Below are 11,870 nucleotides of genomic sequence, written 5' to 3' on the forward strand. Positions count from 1 at the left end.
TATATATATATATATATGAACAAGGAGAAAACATGAGAGGAAGTGTATATCTATATCTATATATCTATATATGTGTGTGTGTGAGTGTATATATATATATATGAACAAGGAGAAAACATGAAAGGAAATGTATATCTGTATCTTTATATCTATATATCTGTGTGTGTGTGTGTATATATATATATATATGAACAAGGAGAAAACATGAAAGGAAATGTATATCTGTATCTTTATATCTATATATCTGTGTGTGTGTGTGTGTGTATATATATATATATGAACAAGGAGAAAACGTGAAAGGAAATGTATATCTATATATATATCTATATATCTGTGTGTGTATATATGTATGAACAAGGAGAAAACATGAAAGGAAATGTATATCTGTATCTTTATATCTATATATCTGTGTGTGTGTGTGTGTGTGTGTGTGTGTGTGTGTGTATGGGTGGGGGGAGGTGGCCACAATGCCCCCACAGATGTTTGCTGAGGATAAAATAGGCTTCCACGGAAGAGTCAGGTTGGCTTTTGTGGTTTAGCTGCCTTTGAGGCCCTTCTGCCTGGGGCAAAGCACAAAAGTCCAACAGCAATCTGGTTGCCTGACTTCTTAGCCATGGAAGTGTGGTGAGCAGTGGTCTCTAGTCCCTCCACCCAGTGTGCCTCGGGAGTGGAACATGGGGCGGTGGCCTCTGCTGGGGAGGATGCTGGGGCTTCTCTGAAAGGAGGCAATGCCTGATTTTGTCATTGAAGGATGAGCATGATTTTTCCAGGTGGTGGAAGCCGGTGCTCCTGGCAGAAGACCCCACATAAGCAAATGTGTAAAAGCCACAAGGCATGGCCTTCAACAAGAGCAGGCCTGGTACGGTGGCTCATGCCAAGGTGGGAGGATCGTTGAGGCCTGGAGTTCAAGAGTAGCCCAGTCAATATAGTGAGATCCCATCTCTAATATTTATATATTTTTTTAATTAGCTAAGTTGTTGTCTCATGTGTATAGAACCAGCTATGCCTGGTTCTATTGGCTCATGCCTATAGAACCCTGAGATGGGAGGATGGCTTAAGCCCAGAGGTCTGAAGCTGCCATGCGCTATGATTGTGGTAGTGTACTTCAGTCTTGGTGACAGACTGAGACCCTGTCTCAAAAACATAACCAAAATAACCCCAACAGCATTACAATAAATATACAATAAGCATTCTCATGGCATGTGTGGGAGACTGTGCCTATGCTGATGGCACGGGCGGGAGGAAGGCAGGCATCTGGGGAGTGTGGGGGCACGGGAGGATGGGGAGCAATCTGGAGGGTCTCACAGTCTGTCAGTGGCAGGTCTTTCTTCCTGAGACCACTGCAGACCCCCAACCCTGAGGATGCGAGGCAGGTGGGTTGGATGAGAGGAATCTGGATGTCTGGTCTCAGGCTGCTCCTCTTAAGTGCAGCAGCAAGGAGGGCGGGGCTGGACTGAATATGGTGCTGGGGAGTAGCCTGTTTGCTGTGCTTGATCACCAGCTGCTGCGAAGTTGTGACTTTCCCTTTCCCTTTCGAATTCCTGGGTATGTCTGGGAGGCCAGAGGACGTGTCTGGTTATTACACAGACTCATAACTGTAGGTGGGATTCACACAGCTCAGAACAGCTGGATCTTGCTCAGTCTCTGTCAGGGGAAGTTTCCTTGGTAAGTTGGTGACAGTTGACCTGCCCCCATCTCCTTATTCTCACAGCTTTTGTAGATAAGCTCAGAGAGGTTAGGTAACTGGTTCAGATCAGACAGGAAAGTAGTGTCAGAGCCTGGATTTGCACCCAGGCTTGAGTCTGATTGCTTCCCCCCTCCTGCTATGCCCTTAAACTATACAGGGTGGGGGAACCAGCTCAGATGGGTTCACAAAGCTCCCTGGGCTCAGCTCTGTTTGGACTGCGGAGACACGGCTGGGGGACCCCAGAAGGAAGGTTTGTGTTGGGGGTGCCTATCTCTTTGGGACATTTGAAGGAACCAAAGAAGGTGGAGGAGAGGAGGTGACCCGGAGTTTGGTCTGTCCTTATGGCCTGGCCACACCCAGTAGGGCCCCAGGGTGCTGCTGCTGAGGCCCAATGGGGACAACAGATTTTTTTTCAGGTACAAGGAACTCAGAGGTCATCTCATCAACCCTGAGTCTGAGCACCACCTTGTGCCAGGCCGTGTGGGGAAACTGAGGCCCCAGGAGGGGGGTGACTTGCTGAGGGTCAAGCATCAGGAGGCTGAGCGGGTACATCATAGGACTCCACGTCTCCGGCCCTCACCTCTGTCCCTCTGTTCAGACCTCTGGGGGGATGGAGAAGAAACAGGCTGTGCTGTGTCCCTAATGGGAAACATGGCTGAGACAGGGGAAGTGAGAAGGGCACCTTGCAGAATGGTATCTGCGGTGTGATGCCAGCTTTGCAATCATGAGATTCAAAAGCCACACTGTGGAACTGTGAGTATAACCACAGGAGCGAGAGCTTAGATCTCTGTGTTTGTAGAAGCAAAATCAAACCTGGACATTTTTGAATTACTAAAATCACCCATTTTTGCTTCAATATCAGAGTCACAATGCCAGATGTTGGCCTCCCCTCTGCCCTCCAAGAGCTGTGTGACTCTGGGTAACTCACCTCCCCTCCCAGCCTGAGATTTTCCCCTCTTGAAATCCTGATAGAGCTGCCAAAATTACATGAAATCAGGGGGAAATTTCTGTGAAATCTGAGTCATGATCTTACTTGTTCTTCACCAAAAAGAGATGCGGAAGCCTGTAACCCCAGTGCTGTGGGAGGCGGAAACGGGAGGATCACTTGAGGCCAGGAGTTCAAGACAGCCTGGGCAACACAGGAGATGCTGTGTCTATGAAATAAAAAATGAACAAATTAGCCCAGCATGGTGGCGTGCACCTGTAGTCCCAGCTACTCAGAAAGTTGAAGGAGGAGGATCACTTGAGCCCAGGAGCTCTAGGCTGCAACAAGCTATGATGGCACCAAAGCCCTGTAGCCTGGGCGACAGAGCAAAACTGTTTCTCAAAAATGAAATGAAAGTGGTGATTTCTCAAGAGGAGTACATGTCTCAATTCCTGTTTTCCTGCCCAAGGAGGAGGCCCTGGAACCCGAGATATGGAGCGAGCTGCTTTGCTGAGACTCTTTGTCCTCTGCATCTGGTGAGCTTGGCTCAGTGCCCTGAGGCGGGAGGGAGGGCTCCCTGTCTGGATTGCACAATTGGGGAGGGCTTGGGGTGGGCCAGGGCCATCTGGGCTTCTTCTAGGAACCTAAATCACTTCCCGGAATAGACCAATCAGCAGACTCGCCCAGGGAGGACCCACTGTGTCCTAGTCAAACCTGAGGGGCAATATCCAGCCTCAGTATTCAGCAGAAGCCCCAGGTCAGGGTCTGAGCCAGGCCGACAATGACCAAGGAGGATGGGATCCTGGGTGCAGCTCCTCACAAGTGTTGGGCGAGTCTGAGGCCCCAGCTCTCTCTGCTCTCCTGCTCCTTTGCTCTCTCCTGGTCCTCCTGTGTCCTCATGGATCATGAGATGGTGCTGAGATGGCTGCCCTGGCCCAGGGGGTCATACAACGAGCAAAGCAGGAACAAGGGGAAGGGAACCCCCTCTCCTGTCACCCCTGTCCCTTGCAGCAAGAAGTGCCCAGACACCCCTCTGCATACTGCCCTGGTGAACTGCTGCCCAGGACTGGGTCCCCCTTTTACCCTTGCTGCGTGGGGGCCCCAGAAGACAGACATCTGTGTGTCTGAACCCTGGGACAAAGGCAGGAAGGGGAAAGAGGGAGGCGAGTGACTTTTGAGGAGGGGGCTTTTGTATGAGAGCTGGAGGATGGAACCCCATCAGGGGGCCCGGGAACCACTGAGCTGTTAGAATAAAGGCTGCAAACAAAGACCAGCTGCTGGAAGTGGATGCGCCAGGGAGTGAGCAGAGACACACGGTGAGAAAAGAGAAATCGTAATGCCTGGAGCCGCCCCGACTGCGATGGGCCTGAAGCCGTATTATTATTAGTAATTATAGTATCATTATTAGTTATTTCGTCTTATTTGTACCCTCTATCTCTCCTCTCCACCTTTTCCTAACATTCTATCGCCAGATTTTTGTCTTCCATTAGCAACTTTGTAGCTGTAAACAATTTACTTACAACGTTCTCATACTCTCAGTTGTACCCAGTATTTCTTAACTTCCGTCTTTAAAAAATGACGATATTAATCCTCCTTTCTCCTTCGTTCAGTGCTTCACATCCCAACTGCTACCTTTGTGCTTTAAATTTTGTACTAATTGGTATTGATAACAAGTATATTTAGTTTTCATATTTATATGTTGTGTATATGTTTGTTTGTTTGTTTGTCCTAAAGAAGAGACTACTGAGAGCCAGTGAGACTGAAAGAATGGGCTTCTTCATGTACTGCTAGTTCGAGTGTGAATTGGTACAATTTGCATGCAGTGTGGCTGTAGGTAGAAAACATTTTGAGAAGTTGATAGCCTCTGACCTAGTCATTCTACTCCTACGAATATCTTTAGGAAATAATCTCAAATGTGGGCAAAGTTTTACGCGAAGGAGGACGTTATTTGTAGCATAATTTATATGAAGAATTAGAAACACCCTAAATCCATCAGCCAGGGAGGACAGCAGAGGGCACAGGGCAGCACCAGGAGGGCTCGGCAGCCACAGCAGGGGCTGGGCCGGCATCTGGCAGGATCCAGGTCTTTGTGGGACAAAGGACCTTAGAGAAGCCATGGGGGACACAGGCTGTCCGCTGCAGCAGCAGTGAATTCACCAAGACGAAGAGTTGAGCACAGAGTGTGAGACACGGATTTGCAATGAGGATTCATTTCCCATGAGCGTGTATACATGACTGAGTATTGTATATTTAAGGGAGTAGAGCACAGTCATTGAAGACATGGGATTGAAGGAGAAGTCCTGGCTCTAGCACTATTGTGAAAACAAGGGCAAGTTCCCTAACTTTTGTGGATTCCTCTGTTTGAACGAGAAGGTGGTACCCGTCTCCCATGCTGTGTGTGATCATCGAATGAGACACATGTAAGGAGCCCTGCACATCACAGACACTCAATACACACTGGCTATCATCAACCAGTTATCACACATGTTCCCAGGCCCAGGTCATTGTCAGAACCTTCCCCCCATCTCTATTCCTGTGTATGGACTCTGTCGTTTTCTGTTACGATCAGATGGCTGCCCCTCCTCTGATTATCTTCTCCTCATACCCCAACAGGACAAGTGCACTTTTCCTTGCTGTGGGAGTGAGGGCAGAGGAAGCTGCAGCGAGGTGAGTGTCTGTAAATAGATGATGGGGACTCGGTGACAGAGAAACAATCTGGGTTAGGTTGGTCTTGGCGTTTGCTTCCAACCCAGAGGGACCTGCAGAGCCCCGGCTGCTCAAGTCTCCCTCTGTCCACAGGTGGTTCACATTTGATCCCACAATTGGTTTTCTCCTCCTCAAGGGTGCAACAAAACGTTCCAAGTGGGACAGATACAGGAGATCCTCAAGGTAAGCCGCTCAGTGCCCCGGGCTGCTGACACCATGGACCCAGGTAGGCTCGCCTCCTCTTCCCTGGCTGGTTCCCACTTGCACCTAGAATGGAGGGTGGTGCCTCCACTGCTGAGTGAGCCCCAGAGGAACCCAGATGGACAAGGAGGCTGATGAGTCTACTCCAAGCCCCAAGAGAAGCCACATAGAGTCCCCTGACCCAGGGGTCTGTGGGGCCATCTGCATCCTGACTTCTCCCCAGTGGGAGCACGGCCCAGGAGCCCACTTTCTCCCTAGCCTGGCACTAGCAAATGTCTCAAGTGGGGCGGGACGGCCTTGGGGAAATGGAACCAGCAGGGGAGGGGAGTAGGGGGAGAGCAGGATCCAGGAGGAGGGGAGGGCTGGGAGAGGAGGTTGACCAGCAGCCCCGACCTCTCACCTCCCGCTCTGCTCCCAGCTGACCCTGGGTGTTTCTAGCCAAGGCTGGTCCCCTCCCTCCAGCTCTTGCCCTGCACCAGCCCTTCTGCTCTGAGTGGCCCTGTAGGAATGTATCGGGCTTGATCCAGCTTCCAACTTAACTGGACCCCGGTCTGGCCTTTGCCACGTCCCCTCTGTGTGACCTGGCGCTCCTTACCTCCCCTCTCCTGTACCATGAGAATAATATTTCCCCATGTTGTCTTGAGGATCAAATATGACACGGCTACCTGGCCTGGCCAGCGCCTGCCACACGGTAGGGCCTCCCTAAGGGCTGGTTCCCATCCCCTCTATCTGTACCCTGTTGATCACAGGTGGAAGCCGCCCAGTCCCCCAGCTGTGTGAGGGGCACCCGCCCTGCCCTGCCCATCACAAGCACCTGCTGACCAGGGATGACTGCCCCGGGCAGGTGTTGAGTCCAATCATCTAAAATACCCCTGGTCAAAGAAAAATCTGAGGCCCAGTAGAATTTTAAAGAGTTGATTTGAGTAAGACAGAATTCCTGAATTGGGAAACAGCAAGCTGGAGGAGGCTTCGTGCTATGGTGAAAAAGTGTGGGAGACAATGTTTATCGGGTGAATATGAAACTGCAATAAGGACATGACTTGATTGGTTGCACTTACAAAACTTCCTGTTTTGGTTTACCTTGCTGGAAAATCCCTGGTCACGTTGGTGCTGGTGAGTTTAGGGAGGTCTCCGAATGCAGGTGAGACCGGACCTTAGCCTTGCCCAGGTTTTTGACATCGAAGAGAGAAAAAGGTTAAGTCAAAGCAAAAGCAAAAGCAAATCAGCTTTTATTGCAAAGCGGAAGCACAGGATCGGGGGTGGGAGTGCAGGCGGACTCAGAAGAGCCAGTCGGGCCCAGTGTGGTTTGGGGTTTCTGCCTTTGCTGGTTTATTAAATTAAGGGGTGGAGTAAGCATAAGGATTTCTGGGAAGAGGTGGGGATTTCCTGGAACTTGTAGGGGAGGGGTGGGTACCACGCAGTTTTGTACCAAACACGGGCATACATGGAACTGCTGTGGTGCGGGTGGGTATGGGACAAGGAGGGTATGATTGAGTCTGGGGTGAAAAGTGGGTCAGACCCAGCGCAGAAGCAGATCTTACTGGTCTTAGCCGGATTGGCCACTTCCTGTTTGTCAGGGTCCTGTGGGCCCATCGCCTCCCCCTGTCCCTGCAGCTGGTTTCAGCAGCTCCTTCTGTGTCCGTCATGTGAACCTGCTGCCTGGAGTTCTTGTTTCTTCTGTGACCTCCCAGTATTCCCATCTCAGCATGGCCCGCTGTCAGCTGGCTGCTCGTGACTGGCCGAGGTTAAGTTTTGTTTGTGTCTAACAGACGCGCCCATCTGATATGACCCCAGTTCAGTTTCCCACAGCTTGCAGCTTAAGGAGGTGACAGCCGTTCTGAAGGCCTCGTAGGTATTGTTTGCCCAGGAATGTTTCAGGGCTGGATTTTGTTTTAATTTTGCTTTTATATCCACCAGCCCCACCCCATCAAGAAATACACACATTTAGTGCTGGAGGTTCCCTCCATCCAACCCTGGGTTTCCTTCCTCGCTTTGGTGAAGAAGGAAAAAGAAAAAAAACAAGACAAGCCCTCGCACAGGCAAGTCAGAACTGCGTTCATTTCCCTAAGCCCCATTTCCTCAGGACGGCTTCCTCCCCTCACTGAGTTGCAGTGGCAACCAAGTCAGCTCTGCTCAGGAAGCGCCCTGGACAGCAAACTGGGCTGTGCTGAGTCCTGTCCAAGACCAGAGGAGGACAGGGAAGATTAGAAGCCAGGAGCTCCTAGGCCACCCCGGAATCCTGGGCTGGGCTGGGCTAGGGGGCCAAGGAAGAAACTGTCCCTCCAAAACAAGATGATCTGTGGTTTAATAACAAATCACAGGCATTTTTAAAACACAAGGAGTCTTCGAAGCAATGTCAAGGAAACGTTGGCCTTGGAGTCAAATCCTGAGCTTCCTGCTTGCTGGTTTTGGGTGGTGACTCTCGCTGTCTGGATTTTACTTTCTTCTTCTGTGAATTAAGAATGAGGCCTCTTGTGTGTCCACAGCAGGAAACAATTTTACATCATGTCTCGGTGCACACACAAATATATACTGGTCCCCAGTCCATTATCTGTAATTCCACAATTCCAGATCCCTGCAAACCACACATTTTGGGGGCAGCTGACTTCAGGAGTAATCCTGCTCTGTGCTGACTGGAGTTCTTTGTAGACCTACCATTATTTATCCCATTTAATGTGAATATTTTCTTGTTTCACTGTTGAAACATGTGTGGGTTTGATTACAGGGAGCAGTCCAGCCTCTGCTGGGAATGGTCAGGAATATACCATATACACCCCATGTCCTTTCTAAAATAGTGAAAATTCTGAATGCCTAAACACATCTGGATTCCAGGAATTTACATTAAGGGATATATATTTGAAATAACTCACAAAAGCAATACTCACCCTTGCTACATTCTGATGTTTTCAAATCGATTTTCTTTTTAAAATGCTGCTCTTGAACCAATAAACTAATTTCATAACCCAATGATGTGTTGAAACTCACATTTTGAAGACATGGGTGTAAAGGGTTTGACACCCAACAGGCACGTAGCAGATAGAAGTGACCACTGGGATGTTTCCTCTTTCTTGGCCTGGAAGGCTCACTTTGTATTGGTTCTCAGCTGAAAAGGACTCATTCCTCCCCAAAGCACCATGGCACTCCCCTAGTGTTTCAATGTTCTCAGGCTGCCATGGTAAAATATCACAGGCTGGGTGACTTCAACATCTGGTTTTTCTTTTCTCACACTTCCAGAGGCAAGAAGTCCAAGCTGAAGGTGCTGGCAGGGTTGGAGTCTGGGGAGGACTCTCTTGCTGCGTTTCAGAGGCTGCCTTTGTGCTGTGTGATCATGTGGCTTGCTCGTGTCTCTTTCACTTCCTACAGTAGGACACTAGCCCTCTAACAGGATTAGAGTCCTATCCTTGTGATCTCATTCAGTCTTAATTGCTTCCTTAAAGGCCCAATCTCCAAATATAGTCACCAGAGTTTAGGGCTTCAGCATATGAATTTTGGGGGCACACAATTCTCTCAATAGCACTGATGACTCCATCAAACGTATCCCACACCACAGCTGTCCTGGAAAATTAACACGTAACCATCTTTTACACAATGGCTGTTATGCTCCCCCACACTTTCCTCCAACCTGATCCTTTTTTCTTTCCAACTAGAGAGCAGCATTTCTCTTGAGGATTACCTTAATTATTTCCAGAAAAACGTGAGCCCACAGGAGCTGCTACTCCTGCTGAGTGACAATAAAGCCTGGGAGAGAGTGGTGGCCACTGCTGAACTGCCCAGGTAACCTCCATGGGGTTATCTCCATTGGGAACCCTGGTGGTGCCACCCAGATCCCTGGGGCTAGTTTTCCCTGACAGACACACCTCCTCCAGGCAGGCCCCTCTGCTGGGCTTGAGGATGACCTTCTCGGCACTCCAGGAGGAACATTTCCTCCCTGTCCTTCGCTGGCAGTGAGTAGCCTCAGGCTGAGAGGACAGGAAGCTCACAGGGACAGGGTCACTTCTGCCATCTGCTGGTGATGGGAAATTTGCGAGTTACTTTCTCACTTTCAGCCTTTCTTCATCCATGGAGTTTGATTGTGAGAAAAATGAGATCATGCATGTAAAGTACTTAGCATAATGACTGACACATAGTAGGTGCACAGTTAATGTTAACATTTACAAGCTTGGTGGAAAAAGACCAGGGTCAAGGGTCTTCCTCTTGAAGTCCAGCAGGACTTCTTTTGGGACAAGTCAGAAAAATCCTGACTTAATTGATGTGTGTTCCTGAGGATGCTGGCTGGGGCCTTTTTTCTCATCTGAGGAATTCCATAAATGCGGCAGGACCCGTCTGCTGGTCCAGGATGCTGAGAGGCTGGAGTGGAGTTGGACAGTGCTGGGTCTCTTTCCGGCTCTGACTGTGCCCAGTTCCTGGGCTCTAGGCTTATGTCATGGAGACTGGGAACTGTCATCGGTCCCATAGGAATAGCAACTTAATGTGACAGGAGTGTGGTGAACGCCTTAGAGTGAACTCCAGGTCATAGGTGGGGAACCAAGACCAAGATCCTGCCCAAAGGCCAAGAGAGACCGGGACCAGTGTCAGAGCCTGGGGTCAGGATGCAGCAAGAGTCAGCCTTGTCTTTGTAGGACAAGCAGGAAGGTTGAGGCACCAGAGCTGGGACTAGGGTGTGGCAAGAGAGGCACCAAGGGCTTGAAACTTAAGGAGGGTCATGAACTTGCAGAGGACATGTGAGTGGGAGAGGAATATTTCTTCTCTGTCTGGATGATCCCAACACTCATGGACATAGAGGGTCATGGCTGCCTGTGTCTCTCACACCCTGCCTGGGAACTGGCAAGTTCTGGGCTACCCTTTGGGATCTTCTTCTCTTCTACACAAAGAAGCCCCTGACAATGGCAAGCAGTATGCCTTAGTGACCATCTCCATAGTAGAATGAGTTGCTGCCAATTTATGTAATTTCAGGGGTACTGAGTAGACTGACAAGTCCCCAACCAAGAAGGAAAACACTTCCTCTACCATCTTGTCCAAATTCAGGTTTTTTCAGCATTAGCAATTTATATAGATGGTTCTGAAAGTGTCCTGAGTCTTCTAGAGGTTCCATAACATTGCACATGGCCTTGGCGTGTGCACAGGTGGAGCTGTCACTGCTATGGCATCAGTTAGGCTGGTGACATCTGCGAGTGAGACCTGGAAGGTTGGGGGTGCAGGGGGTAGGTCAGGAGGCGGTAAGGTGGCTGGAGAGGCCATGTGGAGCCAGAATGAATACCCAGATCTCCCACTGCAGTCAGCTGGGGCAGTTCCTGGGACAGTAGCCTTCAGCCAGAAAGTGAAAGGGCATGAGGCCTTGGAAAGGAGCAGATGCCAGGCAAAGTGATCTCCTGTCTCTCTGAGGTTTGGTTTTCATTTGAATTCAAAGTACTCAGAGGTAGCCAGACTGCAATGTCTGAGGGCACCTTACCTTTGATACCACCTGCAAATTAATGGGGATTCCTAAAATCATCTTTAGATTTTATAATTCCCTAGAAGGATTCATACAACTCACTAAAAACTGCTATTTCACGATTGTGGCTTATCACAGGGAAAGAACACAGATTAAAATCAGCCTAAGGAAGAGACACACAGGGGAGATTCTGGGAGGGTTTCAGGTGTGAAGCTTCATTGTCCTCAGGATGCTGCGATCTCCTGTGTCAATGTGGGACAAGACACACGGGATGTTGCCAACCAGGGAAGTTCACCCAGTTAAGGAAACATTCCTGTGAATCACATGAAATCAGGAAGGAAGCCTTTATTCAGGATGGTTGTCACAGGGGAGGGAGACTGAGCTCAGCTCCAAATACAGTAAAGAGGGGGAGTCACAGCCAACACCAGGGTGAGGGGCGGCAGATGAAATAGTTCTGACAGGAGACACCAGAGTGGGATGTTCCTGCCAACCTGCCCTAACAGGAGTCTCGCTAAAGGCAGGTCAGACACTCACCCATCAATGGTGGGTTGAGGAGCATGATCAGATAGCAAAGGGTGCTCAGACAGCAAGTGGGGAGGACCCTCCCTAAACTGACTTGGGGAGATTCTTGCTGAAATCACCTGCCTTCTGCATTGGTCTTGCTGGGAGCTGCAGACTGGAGCTGTTCCTATTCGGCCATCTTGCCAGATCTTCCCCATCTTCTTTTTTTGTTTGTTTGTTTTTGTTTTTTGAGATGGAATCTCACTCTGTCTCCCAGGCTGGAGTGCAGTAGCTCAATCTTGGCTCACTGCAGGCTCCGCCTCCCAGGTTCATGCCATTCTCCTGCCTCAGCCTCCTGAGTAGCTGGGACTACAGGCACCTAGCTTTTTTTTTTTTTTTTTTTTTTTTTTTTTTTTTTT

The 11,870-nt window shown here is 49.5% G+C and overlaps 1 protein-coding gene across 1 annotated transcript in view; it reads left to right on the forward strand.

The window, feature by feature from the left end:
- LOC108518431 (apolipoprotein L1-like) overlaps positions 1-11,870 on the forward strand; it is a 24,758-nt gene that overhangs the window by 11,079 nt on the left and 1,809 nt on the right. The window contains exons 3-6 of the mRNA XM_017856780.1: positions 3,082-3,148; positions 5,226-5,279; positions 5,455-5,501; positions 9,167-9,293. Of these exons, the coding sequence (XP_017712269.1) occupies positions 3,105-3,148; positions 5,226-5,279; positions 5,455-5,501; positions 9,167-9,293 (272 nt within the window). The 5' untranslated portion in view covers positions 3,082-3,104. The remainder of the gene's footprint in view (positions 1-3,081; positions 3,149-5,225; positions 5,280-5,454; positions 5,502-9,166; positions 9,294-11,870) is intronic.

The sequence above is a fragment of the Rhinopithecus bieti genome, unplaced genomic scaffold (assembly GCF_001698545.2).
Source record: "Rhinopithecus bieti isolate Rb0 unplaced genomic scaffold, ASM169854v2 scaffold_42532, whole genome shotgun sequence".
In the NCBI taxonomy this organism is placed as follows: Eukaryota; Metazoa; Chordata; class Mammalia; order Primates; family Cercopithecidae; genus Rhinopithecus; species Rhinopithecus bieti.